This window comes from Ailuropoda melanoleuca, chromosome 7 (genome assembly GCF_002007445.2).
Source record: "Ailuropoda melanoleuca isolate Jingjing chromosome 7, ASM200744v2, whole genome shotgun sequence".
Taxonomy (NCBI): domain Eukaryota; kingdom Metazoa; phylum Chordata; class Mammalia; order Carnivora; family Ursidae; genus Ailuropoda; species Ailuropoda melanoleuca.
In genome coordinates, this window is record NC_048224.1 from 48,984,684 (window position 1) to 49,002,202 (window position 17,519).

Below are 17,519 nucleotides of genomic sequence, written 5' to 3' on the forward strand. Positions count from 1 at the left end.
AATTATTAAAAAGAAAACAAAACCCAACCATTTACAGTTTTTGAAAATGTTCTAAAGGATATACAGCAAGTAAGGAAACATTTATTCAAGGAAATTTACTAAAATTTGGTAAAGAATCTGTGGTATTTGAACCAGGACCCATTGCTTCCCTCACCTTTCCCAGCTGAGCAAGATATTAACTCCGTACCAGTGCAATCAAGAAAATAAGATCCCCCGGCTCCCCTCCTAATTGGAGAGCTATCTTACAGGGAATAGCAGGGAAATGGCATTTCTCATCCTGCCGCCAGCTACATTTGCTCACCAAGTGTGACTCAGAGATGGGGGCTCCCTTTTTTTGCCCAGCCCTTGTTCTTGGAATAGAGGCTCTACTTTGGGCACTGCTGCTTAGAATACTGGGAGTCCAATTGCCCTACCTTCTAAAGACAAACTCCAATGACAAACTAAGAAGACCTGAGACTACTGCATCACCTACAGCCACTAAGTACTCAGCTTCCAAAGATGGGATGTCACTCAAAGTAAAGCATGCTGTTGTCCACCTCCTAACCTCATGGCTGTGGCTCACAGATTTTCCCTGTAGTGAGAAGGGGTCATAAAACAGCTCCTAATCCCTTCCCAGAGAAACTGACTTAATTTACAGCAGAATGTAGAGAAATTCAAGCCTAAGGGTATTCTCAAAAACAGTAGAGCTTGTGGTGAGCGGTAATTCAAGAGGAGATTGGTAGATTGATTGAACATATAGATTTAAGTATAGGCTTACTGGGAGGAGACTGACTCTTAGTGTCAGAACAGATCTCAAACATGGACCTCTGAAACTCTCTCTTCAAAGTAATGTCAATTTGGTTAGTTTATTTTGTGGAGTAGTTTATACCCAAGTGCATTATTGAAGACTATTTAGCAATTGGCCCTAATTAGTGGAGTTTGACATCTAGGTGTGGTCGGAGAAAGAGACCAAGCACTCTTCCAAAATGGTTCTCATCTCAGGATGACTGTAGGTAAAGCCAAATCTTCCCAGAGAAGCAAGTTGGAGGTTTAACACAATGGGAATTAGGGGAGTAGAATTTACGAAAATAAGCTGTCTAGCTACTAAATAAATAAGCATAATAAATAACAAGTCCCAGAGTGGGGAGACCCGTACTGTGAAATGGTACTTTATCTAAAATATCAAGTTTCCAACACAAAATTGTGAAACATGCAAAGAAACGTGAAAAAATAACCCGTACATCATTTAAAAAAAAAAAAAAAGCAGACAGCAGATACTGGTAATGAGAATGACATGTTGGATTGAATACATAGATTTGTCAGAGTAGCCATTAAGTTCAGTGAACTAAAATCATGCTTAAAGGAATAAAGGAAAGTATGATGACAATGTCATATCAAATAGAGAATATCATTAGGGAGATAGAAATTACCAACCAAAGAACCAAATGGAAATTCTGAAGTGGAAAAGCACAGTAGCTGAAACAGAAAATTCACTAGAGGGGCTCAACAGTAAATTTCAACTGGCCAAAGGAAGAATTAATGAGAGGTATTTTCAGGAGTTTCAGGATGAAGTTTACTATCATCCTACCCTCCAAAGAACACTGATTTAGACAGTCACTCATGGGCGAGAGTGCCTTTGTGGGAGTCCAGGGGTCCATCAGAGAGGTTTCAGCATACTTGGAGCAAAAAACATCAAAGATTGGATCCATTGAAGACAATAAAAGGAGCTGTTTTACTTCACCTGTGTCACCTTTCTCCTAAGACAACACAGCTCAATGCCAATAGAGACTTTCTCTGCCCATGATTTTCTCCATGTGGAAAATTGAGAGCAGGTGCTGGATTCCCCAGGTGTGTGGGATACTCCCAAAACCCATTTCTTTCTCACTCCATCCAGAATATTGGGTTTTGAACTATACAACTTGGGGGTGGACAGTCATGCTGGGAGAACAACAGCTAAGGCTGGGAATGGAACATATCAAAGGAACACACATTTTATTAACTGCTTTAGGAACTCTATCAGGAAGTCTACTCATGAGCCACTGAGGTTGTCTCCCCTTCTGATGACTTCAGCTGGCCTATGGGTACCACCAAGCTCTGTGCAGCTCACCCAGACACATCCATACCCAGTGACTGCCTTCTTGTGCATGCCCCTGAGGGCAAGAATGGTCAGAATGAGCCTATGCAGATGTCCAGTGAGCATGCATAGAAACTGGATTCTGTGGTATTGGGAGAAACCACGTGCTTGAGCAGTCATCAAATGCAATGGAAATCATCAACATTAGACTGGATCAAGCAGAAGATATTTTCATGAAGTAGAAGACAGGTTATTTAATGTTATCTAGGCTGAAAACAAAAGAAAGAACGAGAGTGAAGAAAGCCTACGTGAACCATAGTATACCATAAAAAATAATGTATGCATTTATTGGTGTGCCAGAAGGAGAAGAGGGGGAAATGGGTCAAAAGGTTAGAGACCTAATGAATGAGAATTTCCCAAATTTGGAGAGAGATTTGGACATCCAAGTTCATAAAGCTTGTAGGTTTCCCCAAGATTTCAACCCAAAGCGATTCTTTCCAAGACACATTATAATAAAATAAAAGACAGTTTTTAAAGCAGCAAGAGAAAAAAAATCACATGACAAGTGAATCCCCATAAGTCTGTTAGCAGATTTCTCAGCAGAAACCTTATAGGCCAGAATAGAGTGGGATGACATACTCATGGTGCTATAAGAAAAAAACCAAGAATACTTTATTCAGCAAAGTTGTCCTTCAGAAATGGAGGGAGAAAGATATTCACAAATCAAACTGAGGGACTTAATCATCACCAGACCTTAATAAAAATGCTGAAAGGTGTTCTTCAATCTGAAATGAAAGAATACTAGCTAGTAAAACAAAAAACATGAAGATATAAAACACTGAAGAAGGTAAGTATGTAGTCAAAATCACTGTAATATGGTGTATTGATTAATTCTAGTATAAAGATTAAAAGACAAAGGTATTAAAAATAGAGCAATAATGAATAGACAATATGAAAAGTTAAATTTTTACATCAAAACTCTAAAATGTTGGGGGTGGAGTGTTTGTATATGATTAAAATTGTTGTAAGCATAAAATATACTGTTATATCAGTTATGTAACCCTCATGGTAACTGCAGAGCAAAACCTACAATAGATAACATGAAAGCTAAAAAGAAGGGAATCAAAGTATACCACTTTGGAAAATTTCATTTCACAAAGGAAGACAGCAAGAAAGGAAGAAAGGAACAAGGGAACTATAAAACAATGAGAAAACAAAAACATAGCATTATAAGTTCTTACCTATCAATAATTACTTTAAATGCAAATGAATTATATTCTCCAAATAACACAGTGTCTGAGTGGATAAAAAATATGACCCCCACTATATTCTGCCTGTTAGAGACTCTTATCAGCCTTAAGGACACACACAGACTGAATGTGAAGAGATGGAAAAGCAATTCCATACAAATGGAAACCAAAAGAGAGCAGGGGTAGCTAAATTGATACCAGACAAAACAGACTTTAAGTAAAAAAAACCGTAAGAAGAGAGACAAAGGGTATAATATAATGAAAAATGGGTCAACTCATCAAGAAGATGTAACAATTGTAAATATATAAGTATTGAGCATCAGAGTACCTAAATATAATCAAAAGAAACAGATCTGAAGGGAGAAATAGACAATGCAATAATGATAGGGAACTTTAGTACTCTATTTTAAACAATAGATAGATCATTTAGGCATAGAATTAATAAGGGAACATTGGACTTGAGCTACACCTTAGACCAAGTGGACCTAACAGGCATATATAGAACATTCTAACAAACAGCAACAGAATATTTATTCTTCTTAAACATACACAGAACATTCTCCAGGATGGATCATATTTAGGTCACAAAACAAATCTTAGCAAATTGAAGACTTAAATTATGCCAAATATCTTTTCTAACCATAGAGATATAAAATTAGAAATTGATAACAGGAAGGAAATTTGAAAATCACAAATATTTGGAAATTAAACAACATATTTCTGAACAACCAGTGAATCAAAGAAGAAAACAAAAGGGAAATCAAATATCTTTAAACAACAAAAACACAACATATTTCACATTCTACGTTACATATGTGGAATCTGAGCCACACTCAAAATGGTGGTTGCCAGGGGCAGGAAGTGATGGTGGGAGAGGTGAGGAGCTGTCAGTCAAAGAGTACAGATTTGCAGTTATGCAGTTATTAAGTTTTGGGGATCTAATGTACAGCACTGGGATTGTAGTTAACAGTACTATATTATATAATTAATTGAAAATACCTAAGTGAATACATCTTAAATGTTTTCACCACACGTACAGAAATGGTAATCATGTGAGTTGGTGGATACATTAACTGACCTTATTGCGGTAATCATTTCACATTATATACACATGTCAAATCACATCGTATACCTTAAACTTACACAATGTTTTATTTCAATTAAGTCTCAGTAAAGTTGGAAAAATACATAAAAAATGAAAAAGACCCACAGATTTTCCATAACAAATAAAATGTGAGAAGTGTTTAAAGTCTTTTAAAAAATGAACTGTTGCTACCACAATCATGAAGAAATACTAAAATAATTAAGCTGAGTGGAAGAAGACTGACCAGCCCCACCCAAAGCTCATATTGCACATTCTGTTTATGTATAATTGTAGAAGATGCAAAACCTGTAATCACAGAAAGCTGTTCAGTGTTTGCCTGGGGGTATGATGATGGGATGGGGAAAAAGAGTGGGAGTACAGAGGGGCACAAGGAGTTTTGGACATTATGGATATGGCCACTGCCTTGATTGTGGTGTATACATATGCCAAAATTCACCAAAGTGCACATTTAAATCATGTGCGTTTGTATGTACGTGTGCTTGCTTTGGCAGTACACATACTAAAATTGGAACAATACAGAGAAGATTAGCATGGTGCCTGTGTAAAGATGACACATAGTGTGCATCAGGTATACCATAACAAATACGTTTTTTTAAAAGAAGGAATTAAACAATTTTTATTATTTTTATTTTATTATTTTACTCTTTTATTAAGTAGACTCCACACCTAACGTGGGGCTTGAATTCACCACCCTAAGATCAAGAGTTGCATGCTCTATGGACTGAGCCAGCCAGACACTCCTAAAAGAGGGAATTAATAAACTTGAAGATCAGTAGAAATATCCAAAGAACAGAAAGAAAAAAGAATGAACAAAGCCTCAGAAAAAGAAGAGATGTTATTAAGTGTAATAACATACTCGTATGTATTTCAGGAGGAGAGGAAGAAAATGAGCGGAAAAAATATTTGAAGAAATAATGTCTGAAAAGTCCCACATTTTTTTATTTATTGAAAAACAATACACATCTAAGAAGCTCACCATACTCTAAGATAAACTCAGAAAGATCCACAAAAAGCCATATCCTTTTTTTTTTTTTTTAAAGATTTTATTTATTTATGTGACAGAGAGACAGGTGAGAGAGGGAACACAAGGGAAGTGGGAGAGGAAGAAGCAGGCTCCCAGTGGAGGAGCCCTATGTGGGACTCGATCCCGGAGTGCCGGGATCACACACTGAGCCGAAGGCAGACGTTCAACGCCTGCGCCACCCAGGCGCCCCACAAAAAGCCATATCTTAGTAAAAATGTTGAAAACCAAAGACAAGGGGGAAATCTTAAGTAACAGAAGAAAAATGATTAATTTCCTACAAGGGGACCTCAATAAGATTTACAGCTGACTTCTCAGCAGAAATAGTGGAAGCTTGAAGCCAGTGGGATAACATGTTCAAAGTGCTCAAAGAAAAAACTGTCAACCAAGAATCCTAGCAAAACTGTTAGTCAAAACTGAAGATGAAATAAACAAAAACAGAATTTACTACTATCAGAACCACTTTACAAGAAATACTAAAAGAAGTTCTTCCGGCCAAAAGCAAGTGACTCCAAACAATAATTTTAATCCATAGCACCAGTATGGGTAATTGTGTAATAATAAAGACAGTATGAATGCATTTTCCTCTTTTGCGTTATATATATAATGTGTATATATTGTTCCTATAACATTTAGAAATATCTGTTTGCCAATCATTTTAAAAATGAGGTAGGTAGGAGCAGAGCCGTATTACAGCTTAGTAAATGACTTAATACAGTAATTCAAAACTATAAGAGCAAATGAAGAGAACCAGAATTGATAGAATTAATATAACAAAATGAGTATATGTTTGTTTTCTTGTCCTTTTAAAAGACACAATTATATAAAGTAACAATTATAAAAATGTGTTGATTTGTAATATTTATAGATATAATAATACCAATGGGGGGGGATACTGCTATATTTGAATAATTTTTTGTATCTTACTAGACTTAAGGTAGTATAAATTAGAAAGTGATTCTAATAAATTAAGATATGCATGGCAAGTTCTACAGCGACCACTAAGGTGGTATGTGTGTGTATATATGTATATCATTAAAGAAATGTCAGTGTTGTATTAGAAAATATTCACTAAATACTAAAAAAACAGTGAAGCAATAAAGGAATGGAAAATACATAAGATAGACACGTAAAAACTAAAAAGCAAAATGGCACACCTAAATTGAACTATATCAACAGCAAAATGGATTAAGCAATATAATAAAAAAGAAAACTGTCAGCATCCGATAAAAAAAATATCCAGCTGTATGCTGTTGGCAGGAGATATGTGTTAAATTCAGATACAAACATTTAAAAAAAAAGATGGGAAAAGATCTATCATACAGACAGTATGGGATACAGCTTAAAAGTGTATAGGAAAATTTCCACCTGTAAATTCCTATATTATGAAAGGAAAATCTCAAGTAAGTAACCTCATCTTTCACCTTAAGACATTGGAAAAAGAAGGGCAAACTAAATGTAAAACAAACCAAAGTAGGAAATAAAAGATTAGAGCCAAAATCAGTGAAACAGAATAGAAAAGTAATAGAGAAGAATCAATACAAGAACCTGGTTCTTTGAAAAGATCAACAAAATTGGCATTACTTTAGATTGACCAAGAAAAAAAGAGATTACTAGAATTAGAACTGAAAGAGGGGACATTATTGCTGACTTAAGCTAAAAAAAATAGGATTATAAAGACCTATTAGGAATAGTATTATGCCAAAAAATTAGAGAACTTATTGAAATGGATACATTTCTAGAAAAATACTAATGAGATTTAGTGTGAATAGACCTATGACAAGAAGTTGAATTAGTAATAAAAAATGTGCCCACAAAGAAAGCTCAGGCCTAGATGGCTTTATTCCTGAAATCTACCAGTGCTTGAGTCAGAATACCAGTTCCTCATAAACTCTCCCAAAAAAATAGAAAAGGAGAGAATATTTCCTAACTAAATCTATGAGGATGATATTGTGCCAATGCCAAAATTAGGCAAAGACATCACAAGAAAACTACATGTCAGTATCTCTTAAATATACCAGCATACTTAATTCAGCAGTATATGAAACGGATTACATACCATGATCAAGTGGGATTTATCACAAGAAGTAAGTTTGAATTAACAACTGAAAATCTACAGATGTAATATATCAGTGGAACTAAAAACAAAACCACATGATCATTTTTAGTAGGCACAGGAAAAATGGTGAAACCCAACACCTTTTTATGAAAATAAGGAAATGTAGAAAACAAATCACCTGTGAATGGAACTTCCTCAACCTGATTAACAGCATCTATGAAAAACTCACAGTGAAAATCATTCTTGCTGGTGAAAGAGTAGATTGTTTCCCCCTAAGTTCAGACTCAAGACCTGGATGTCTGCACTTGCAACCTCTGTTCAACATTGTACAACCATGGCTGTTAGGCGTGCAAAAATATAATATCCAGATTGGAAAGAAGGAAGTAAAAACTATCTGTTTGCAGTTGACATGAATTTATATATGGAAAATCCTTTGAAATGTAAAAAAATTATTAAAATTAAGGTCAGCAGTATTGTGGGATACAAGATAAATATACAAAAAAATCAATTTTCTGTTCACTTGCAGTGAACAATCGTAAAATAACAATGAAAAAACAATTTATGATAGTATGAATAAGAATGAAATAGGGGCACCTGGGTGGCTCAGTTGGTTAGGTGTCCAACTTGATCGCAGCTCAAGTTTTGATTTCAGGGTCATGCATTCAAGCCCCGCTGCCTCCAGTGGGCATGGAGCCTACTTAAAGAAAGAAGAAATGAAATAGTGCTAAGTTAAACAGAAGTGCAAATCTTATACTTTGAAATCTGCAAAACATTGTTCGAAGAAATAAAGAAGATCTCAATAAGTGGAAATTCATCCAATGTTCATCCATCAGAATTATTGTTAAGGTGGCATTACTCCTTAAAGTGATCTACACATTCATTGCAATCTATTAGAATCCTAGGTAACATCTTTGTAGACGTTTAGATCCCAGTTGTAAAATTCATTTTGGATTGCAAGGGACCCTAAGGGCCAAAATAATCTTGAAAATAAAGAACAAAGTTGGAGGACTCAAACTTTGTATTTTCAAAACTTACTATAGAGCAGTGGTAATCAGGTCAGTATGGTACTGACATAAAGATAGGCATATAAATCACTGGATGACATTTGAGAGTTGAGAAATAGAACCATATTTCTGTGGTCAGCTTATTTAGACAAGGTTACCTATGCCATTTGATTGGGAATGGGCTTTTTGTTTTCTTTTTTCAACAAATTGTGCTGGGACAAGTGGATAATCACATTCAAAGGAATGAAGTTATACCCTTACCTTACACTATATACAAAAATTAACTTAAAATGGATTATAGACTTCGTTGTAAGAGCTAAAAGTGTAAAGCTTGTAGAAGAAACGGGTAAATTTTCATGACTTCAGATTTGTCAGTGGATTCTTTGATACCACACCCGAAGCATAAGCGATAAAGGAAGAAATACAGCCCACAGGATGAAAGCTAAGCAACCTAAATGTTTATCAACTACTAAATGGATAAATGTGATGTGCAGTGAAATATTATTTGGTCATAAAAAGGAATGAAGTACTGATACATGCTACAATATAGATGATCCTCAGAGACATGTTAAATAACAGGCAAGTCACAGGAGTCCAAAAATTACATGGCTCCATTAATATGAAATGTCTAGAATAGTCAAATTTTTAGAGGCAGGGGAGTGATTAGTTGTTGCTTATTTAGTCTGGAGTTATTAGGGGAAGGTAGAGTTGATATCTAACAGGATATGGTGGTGTTTGATTTGGTTTTTTTTTTTTTTTTGAGGTGATGAAAATATTTTAAATTGACTTTGGTGTTGGTTGCACATATCTGTGAATATACTCAAAACCATGAGTTATATCTGGTCTACTCCATGGAGAATGGGCAATAAAGAGGCAAGACTGATAGCAAGAAGAGCAGATAGAAGGCTGTTTTAGTCATTAAAGTGAGAGAGAAAGTTGGCTTAGTTTAGAAGGTGAACGTGGTTTGATTCAGGATATATTTTCAAGGTAGAACTGATAGGGTGGGCAAATTAGATGTGGGATTTGAGGCAAAGAGAAATAATGATGATTCCTAGGTTTTGGCCTGAGCTGTTAGGTAAATGGTAGTGCCATTTATTAAAATAGAAAGAGAGAGGACCAGGATTGGGTTAGAAGGATCAGAAGTTGGAAAATATTAAATTTGAGATGACTATTATATGTCCATTTCTTGATGTCAAGTAGTTGATTGTGTGAGATTGATCCTCCGGAGCGACTGTGGCTGGCATCAACAGTATATAGATGGTATTTAAAGCTATGGGATTAGATGAGATCACCCACAGAGTGAGCGTAGAAACTGAAGAGTTGAGTGAAGAACTGATTCTTGGAGTACTTCAACATTGAGAGATGGAGATGAAGAGAAACCAGCAGAGAAGACTGAGAAGATATAACTAGTGAGATATAAAGAAAACTAGGAGATTGGAATGCCTTGGAAGAGAGATGAAGAAAGTATTTCAAGAGAGCGGGAATAACCAGGTATGTTAGATTTTGCTGAGAGGTTGCTTTCGATGGTGACTGAAAAAAAGACAGGATAGAGGCCTGGGTGATCCTTAAGAAGGGTTTGGGGGTTTTTGGTTTTTTATTTGTTTGTTTTCTGATTGCTTTTTGTTTTCAAGAGAGAGATGAGATCATTAGCATTCCTGTGGGTTGGGTAGTAAATGGTAGATGAGGAAGAAGTGGTGATAGTATAACAACGGTTTTAAGGATTTTTGCTAAAAAGATGTGGCATGGTAGCTGAAGAGGAACAGTGATTCCAGGGAGGGATTTTATGATACAAATACACTGATAGGAGTCACTCAGTAAAGAGAGGGACATTACTAGTACCAGAGAAGAGCAAAGTCTTTGATTAGGGAGAGGGGTTTCCTGTTGCGTGAGTGGAGGGGTTAGCCTAGGAACAGTGTCTATAATAGGAAGAAAGACAGCATGAAGAAGTACACATGCAAATAGATCAGTCTTCTCTCTTTTTGGGTTTCTTCCACTTGAAAATTTTCTTGTTAATTTTTGAAGTACTGTTTGACTTACTCTTCCTGTTTCTAATTTGATGAATGTAAATGGGAAGGACCCTTAGGGCTTCTTGAGAGAACTTTTTTTCTTGCTCTCTCATTTATCTTGTTTACTGAAAAGAAATGTTCTGTTTCTTAGACCAGGAAATTGAGCAATATGCTCTACAAATTTAAAATGTTTCCTCTATGTATTTTCAGTACATCTCTACACTATATTGACTTATTGTATGTAGAACTGGTAAGTGAAGAAAGTAATAGAATTATTGTTCAGTCTACGAGATCAAAGTAAAGTATGATAGGATTACTGCAACATGTTGGTCAGTGATACTCTTCTTTTTGAAACTTTGTTTTTTCAGCCACTTCTAGATTTTAAAATTGCATTGGATTTAGAAAATACATTTAAAAGCCTGTCATTCTTCCATGTCAGAAATAGGTTTTGTTGAATATTCAGTTGACAGCTAGTAATCTACCGAATGCTGCTTTTAGGCACTGAGGCTGGCAATTCCCATCTTTGGAAATATGATGACCTAGAAAACCCAAAAATGTCCCAATACAAAAATATTTAGGAGAGCTGCATGAAATATAACAAACATCCTTTTTTAGCTATATTCATAAAAATGTAAAGAAACGCCAAAAGAACAAAAAGCAAAGAGGGGCACTGAAAGCCAGAACTATACGTAAAAGCTGACGCTGGAGCTGTACTGGGGGAATTTACTATTCTTTATGACCAGTAGGCATGGGTTTTGATAGATAAATTAGGTTTTACAGAGAGGGGTGTTGGAACTGTGATTTCCTTATATAGCACCTTCGGGGGATGATGCATCCTCTTCTTAGCATGGACACAGGTTTGGAGGGGAGTCTTGTTGAGAATTTGTACCCATAGGCTTGCCTTCGGGTATTTGGGGTTTGAATTTACACTACCTGAATATTCCTGGGTTCGTAATACTTTTAGGGCACCTGACAGAATCAGTTGCAAAACTACTGTGGAGGGACATGCCTGCCACCCAGGCTGCATGGTATTCCCACAGATGACCTTGATAAAGAATATCAGATAATCCAAAATTTATAAAGAGCAGAGAGTAGGCAAACCACAGCAGGATCAAATCTCACTGAAACTCAGGCATTTGAATTATTAGCTGTAACTTTAATTTAAATATGATTTAAATATTTGAAGGTTTGGAGAAAAATTTGAAAATATCAGAAATGAACAAAATTATCAAAAAATTTTGAAAGACCAAGCAAACTTAGTGCAAATTAGAGCTAGTAAAGGTAAAGGCGCAACTGATGTGTTAAATAGTAGATTAGACATGGCTGAAGAGAGAATCAAATACCTGCAAAATGAATCTGCAGAAGTTACCTGGAAAATAGACTAGAATGGGAGAGAGTTACTTGAGATAGTAACTGACTATTTTCCAGAAGTGATAAGACATAAATCCTCAGCTTCAAGGAACAGAGTGTGAGTCCCAGTCAGGATGACAGGAAACTGGCAAACATCACAGACAAAGAGAAGCTCTTAAAACGCTGAATGAAAACAGATGAATTGGACATGGTTCTTATCTTCAAGGCACTTATAGCTTAGGGTAGGTGGTAGCTCTTAGGATTTTTGTTGCAGTGGTTTGTTCTAATCTTTGCTTTGTAACAAACTGCCTCAGAATTGAGTGGCTTGAAACAATTTATTATTTCTCATGATTTTATCCATTGAGCGGGTAGTTTTGCTGGTCTTGTTTTGGTTCATGTAACTTCATTGAGCCAGTACATTGACTGGTGACTGGGCTTGACTGGGATGGCTGAATCTTTCTTTTTGTGTGGTCTTCATCTTGGACTTCTTCACAGCAGCATGGTGGTCCTAGGGTAGATGTGGAAGCCGTTATGCATCTTTTAAGCCTACGGCTTAGAAATTACATGGTGTCACTTCTGCCACATTTTGTTGGTCAAAGCATGTCACAGGGTCAGTCCAGATTCTTGGGTTTAGGGAAATAGACTCTACCTCTTGATGGAGGAGCTGTAGAGATATTGTGGCTATTATTTAATTTTTAACGTTAATAGGTAAATGCTACGGTAGAGATTAACAAAGGGTGCTATAGAACAGAGAGGACGGAAACCTATCTCAGCTCGGAGAAGGAGTCTGAGAAGCCTTCTTGGGGAAGACAATGCTTTAGTTAAGCCCTTTGAAGAAAGACTTCATGTGAGGCTGTAGTTATTTTAAAAACACAGGTATTTTTCTTCATGAAATGTTTTGACAACTCACATCAAAATCGGGGAACTTTTCATAAATTCAGAACATGTATTTTCTCTACCTGACTCCTCTGGTGTAGGAATCTTACACCCTTAGCTCTTAACCAAAGATACTCTATAAATATTGGTTGGAGGTACATTGATGAGCTAGTACTTCTTAAAGAATTAAAAAAATGTTTTAATCTTTCCATCTTGAAAAATCCAGTGGACATTATTTTAGTTGGAAAGAAGTTGCCAGATTGTATTAAAATAGCTGATACAGAAGTCACTCCTTCTCACTTAGAATTGCCTAAATTAATCTTCTGACTCAGTTTCTGATATTACTTGGTTTTAGTTATCAGGTGATCTTGTCCTCTAATGCAGATCTTTTATTCAGCAAACAAAGTAACTGAACCATGAACACACAGTTTCATTAAAGTGTGGTGGTGGGGAGACACATAAGAAACCATGTCATCATGATAAAATTCATCAAGTGCTAGAATATAGATATGAACAGAATTACATGACAACCTAACTGTTGCCTAGAAAAGCAAAGAGTAGGTAACAATTTAGCAAAACCTTAAAGAATGATTAAGAATTACTCAAAGAAGTGAGTCCTGTAATGTGTAGAAAGATCAAGAGAATTGTAAAGGGCCCAGGGTCAGGAGCATTGCATATAGTAGAATTGAATGTGCTTGCTTTTCTTTTTCTCCCAAATAGCCTTTTTGTTATTTGTTTCCTGTAGTTACAAAAATAATGTGTGCTTGATACAGAAAATTCAGGCAATAAGAGAAGTTAAGTAAAACCCAATCATAATCCCATTATTTTGCAACACAGTCATAAATACTTTGGGTCTATCTTCAGTTGACTTTTTAGGATGAATTCACATGATGTTGTTCCTTCTCCTTCCCCCTTTTAAATTAATGTTAATAATTCCTAATGGTGATTTTAGGTTGTTTATCTGGTCCTTCCTTCATAGAGTAAGATAAAGAGATGGATAGTCAAAACAGCTACAGTTTATAAATGAGGCACAAAGTAATTTAGTGATTTATCAAAGATCACAGAACAAGAATGTGAGTGGATTTGAGGTTAGTAACAGTACTTGCCAGGATCCATATGGAACTTCTGGTTATTTTGTGTCTTGCTTTCTGGTAAAACTGAGCTTTATATACTTGTTTCAAAATGCCTTAGTTTTTACACTGAAACTGAGTAAAATTACTCTGTCTGAACTATTGTCATTTATATTTTCATTACGGTCTGATACAAGTAGTGGAACTGTAGATCATCAAGAATTTGTCTTTAATTTTCTGATATCTATGGATTTCTCAAGTGCACACTGTCATTTCCTAAGCATGCTTTCTTGAAGACAAAATCTCTACTGGAAAAAGATCCCAAACTGCCTAAAGTAGCTTTGGATAACTGTCAAATCGTGGGGCCTAGCTGGTATTGTTGCAGTGACAGGAAACAGAGGCTATAAAGTTAGGAGTAGAAAATTAACACCAGGAAATGACTGGTTGTTGCCTTTGAAACATTTTGTCCCTTCTATAAATGCAGTTTGCTCTCAAGGAAATAGACCTGTAGCCACTTCTACCATATAAATTATTACTTTTATTTGATATATTTAGAAAGGACAGATGTTGGGGCGCCTGGGTAAGCACAGTCATAAGCGTCTGCCTTCGGCTCAGGGCGTGATCCCAGAATTCTGGGATCGAGCCCCGCATCAGGCTCCTCTGCTGGGAGCCTGCTTCTCCCTCTCCCACTCTCCCTGCTTGTGTTCCCTCTCTCACTGGCTGTCTCTCTGTCAAATAAATAAATAAAATNTTTTAAAAAAAAAAAAAAAAAAGGACAGATGTTATTCCAGTAACAGCTTTCACATAAATAGTAGGTGTGTTCTTAGTTTTCTCTGGCTAATGGAAAGTGGAACAACTACTTTTTTTTTTTTTTCAAGTTTTTTGCTTTTTCAAACTTCAACTCTAGTAGGTGGGTCAGAGCGTATTTAGAAATAGCTGGAAGTGGGGGGTGCCTTGCCGGCTCAGTAGGTGGAGCACACACTCTATCTCAAGGTTGTAAGTTTGAGCCCCGTGTGTAGAGGCTGGGTGTAGAAATTAACTTAAAAATAAAATCTTTTTTTAAAAAAATGAAATAGCTGAAAGTGGGGTAGGAAGATACTAATTGGATGCTTACTAATTGGCAGATTCTGTGATGTGAGAAATGAGATAATTCCTGTAAAAATCACATATAGTGCCTGAATTATAAACAAACAATAAGTGTCCTATAACCATATTATTATTGTGTCATTGAACCCTCATGACATGACAGTCCTATGACATAGATTATTAACACCTTCATTTTAGAGGTGAGGCAGTTGTGACTCCCAGAGGTTAATTTGCCCCAGAGCCAACAGAGTTAGTCTCAGAGCCATGTCCCAAGCTCAGCTCTGTCTTAAGGTGGAGCTCAAGTAGGACTACTACGTACGGTTCCACAGGCTGTACTCTGTACAGCCAACCCTAGGGGGTTGCTGTTCACATGGTCTGTATGTGAATGGTGCCCCCTGGAGTTGTGCCACGAGCCAGCTTTTGTCCCTAGTTTTTACTACCACCGGCTTTGTAAGCAGAATTATGAATAAGTCATTCATCATGCAGTCTCTGTCCTTGCAAATATTTATGTCTGTGTTTACAATAGCTGCTAAATTAGCTACTTTATATTTACTCTTTTTTTCTCTTAATTTGGGACTGTTTCTTCAAGTACTCTCCCCTCCCCCTCTTTTTTTTTNTAAGATTTTATTTATTTATTCGACAGAGATAGAGACAGCCAGCGAGAGAGGGAACACAAGCAGGGGGAGTGGGAGGAAGAAGCAGGCTCATAGCGGAAGAGCCTGATGTGGGGCTCGATCCCATAACGCCAGGATCACGCCCTGAGCCTAAGGCAGGCGCTTAACCGCTGTGCCACCCAGGCGCCCCAATCTCCCCTCCTCCTCTTAATCTAGTTTACATGGAGCTGGACACAAATCTAAGTATGACCTTTGTATTATCCATACATATCTGCTTTGCTTTTTTTATTTTTATATTTCTGCTAAATTAAGGTAGAAGTCGTCGTTAGACTTCAAAATAAAATTGTTTTGCAGCATGCTAATTGGTCTTGCCCAGCATTCTTATTGTAAATGTTAAACCTTTAATGACGCTCAGAATAATAGGCAATAATGGTACTTGTTTTTGTGTTTAAGTAAGCAAAGCTAAAATAAAGCATTCAGATTTCATGTTTTATACCTAAACCAAAATCCAATATCCAATATCAGACTACTACTTTGGCTTCTATTCTGCATTTATAAAATTCAATGCAGTAAACATGTATTGTAGGTATATTGTGCAGTAAGTGTATCCAAAGCTTTGGGAATAATATAAAGATAACTTAAGAAGAAATCTCTGCCATCTAATAATGCCCAGTCTGGTTCAAGGTCTGGTTCTCTAAAACATGTATGCTCATATGATGGTAACACTCCCTAAGGAGGCAGTAATTAAACCCCATATCGCAGGGTTAAGATATCCCAGAGGAGGTAACAATTTAAACTTGGTCTTAACAGAAAGAAGGAAGCGATTACTTTCTAGGGAAGGGAATAGTCTATACAAAGTCTAGATGCTTGAAAGTTTATGATATGTCCTGGGGAAGTTGAGTAATTTGATGTGATTGGTAAGAGATGGAAACATAAATTGGGCAGAGTTCTGAAGAACTCAAAGAATGCAGTTACAAATTTGGGCTTTATCTTAAGGGAACTGAAGAAACATGGAAGGGTTTAAAAACAAGGGGGTGCTTGATCAGAACTAAGATTTGCAATTGTAACTTCAGTGGACCTGTGAAAGATAGGTCATAGGGGAGAGAGAGAGAAGGCAGGGAAGCTCCTATCTTTCTAGTAGGCTTATGTAAAATGAACATAAGCTGTCCTGTGGTATTACCTGTACAGAGAGGGGAAGGAAAAAATGCACAATTGATCAAGAATCTGTAGGATTTATGAGTAATGTGGGAGTAAGAGAAGTGAAGGATGATCGTGCTCTTTCATTGGCCCACTAAGTGGATACTAGTGCAATTCACTAATTAAAAAAAACAGGTGTGGCACCTGGCTGACTCAGTCGGTACAGCATGATCTTGGGGTTGTGAGTTCGAGCCCCACGTTGGGCATAGAGCATCCTTAGAAAAAATAAGGATACAGGAGGAGGATCAGACAGTGAGTTAAGTTTGACACACTAAGTCTGGGGTATCTGGCTGAAGATTTCTCTCCAGGAGATGGTTGAGGAAGGGATTGTAGATACATATTAGGGATTGTGTATCTTGGCAGCAGATGAGATGGGCACAGGAGTGTCTGTAAAATGAGGTTATTGTCAAAAACAGAACCCTGGATGAATACCTTTTGAGGTGCAGATAGAAAAAATGATCAGTGTGTTCTCAATTTGCATTTTTGGTAGAAATCATGTTTTTTTCTATTTTTTTTAAATAGACTTTATGTTTTAGAGCAGTGTTAGGTTCATAGCAAAATTGAGAGAAAGGTGCAGAGATGTCTCATTTAACCCCTGCTCCCTCATATGCATAGCCTTTGCCACTATCAGTATCCCCTTTGTTTTAAGTTTATTGAGGTAAAATTTACACACAGTAACTTGCAGCCCTTTGGGTGTACACTCCTATAAGCTTTAGTGAATGCAAAGTCTTACATAACAACCACCATCACCACAGTTAAGATGGAGAATATTTTTATCACTGCAAAAAGTTCTTTGTGCTTCTTTTTAGTCAATCCTCTTATCTCCTT

The 17,519-nt window shown here is 36.6% G+C and overlaps 1 protein-coding gene and 1 non-coding gene across 7 annotated transcripts in view; both read left to right on the forward strand.

Annotated features, from left to right (window-relative positions):
* Nucleotides 1–17,519, forward strand: part of RABGAP1 (RAB GTPase activating protein 1) — a 160,630-nt gene that overhangs the window by 25,028 nt on the left and 118,083 nt on the right. The window contains exon 2 of one of the 6 annotated variants that reach the window (XM_034664461.1): nt 9,693–9,983. The exons of the other annotated variants lie outside the window; for them this stretch is intronic. Within the exon in view, the coding sequence (XP_034520352.1) occupies nt 9,948–9,983 (36 nt within the window). The 5' untranslated portion in view covers nt 9,693–9,947. The remainder of the gene's footprint in view (nt 1–9,692; nt 9,984–17,519) is intronic. 6 annotated transcript variants of the gene reach the window in all.
* On the forward strand, nt 4,884–4,991 carry LOC117803259. Its single transcript, XR_004626947.1, has one exon. It is a non-coding gene; the product is annotated as a U6 spliceosomal RNA (small nuclear RNA).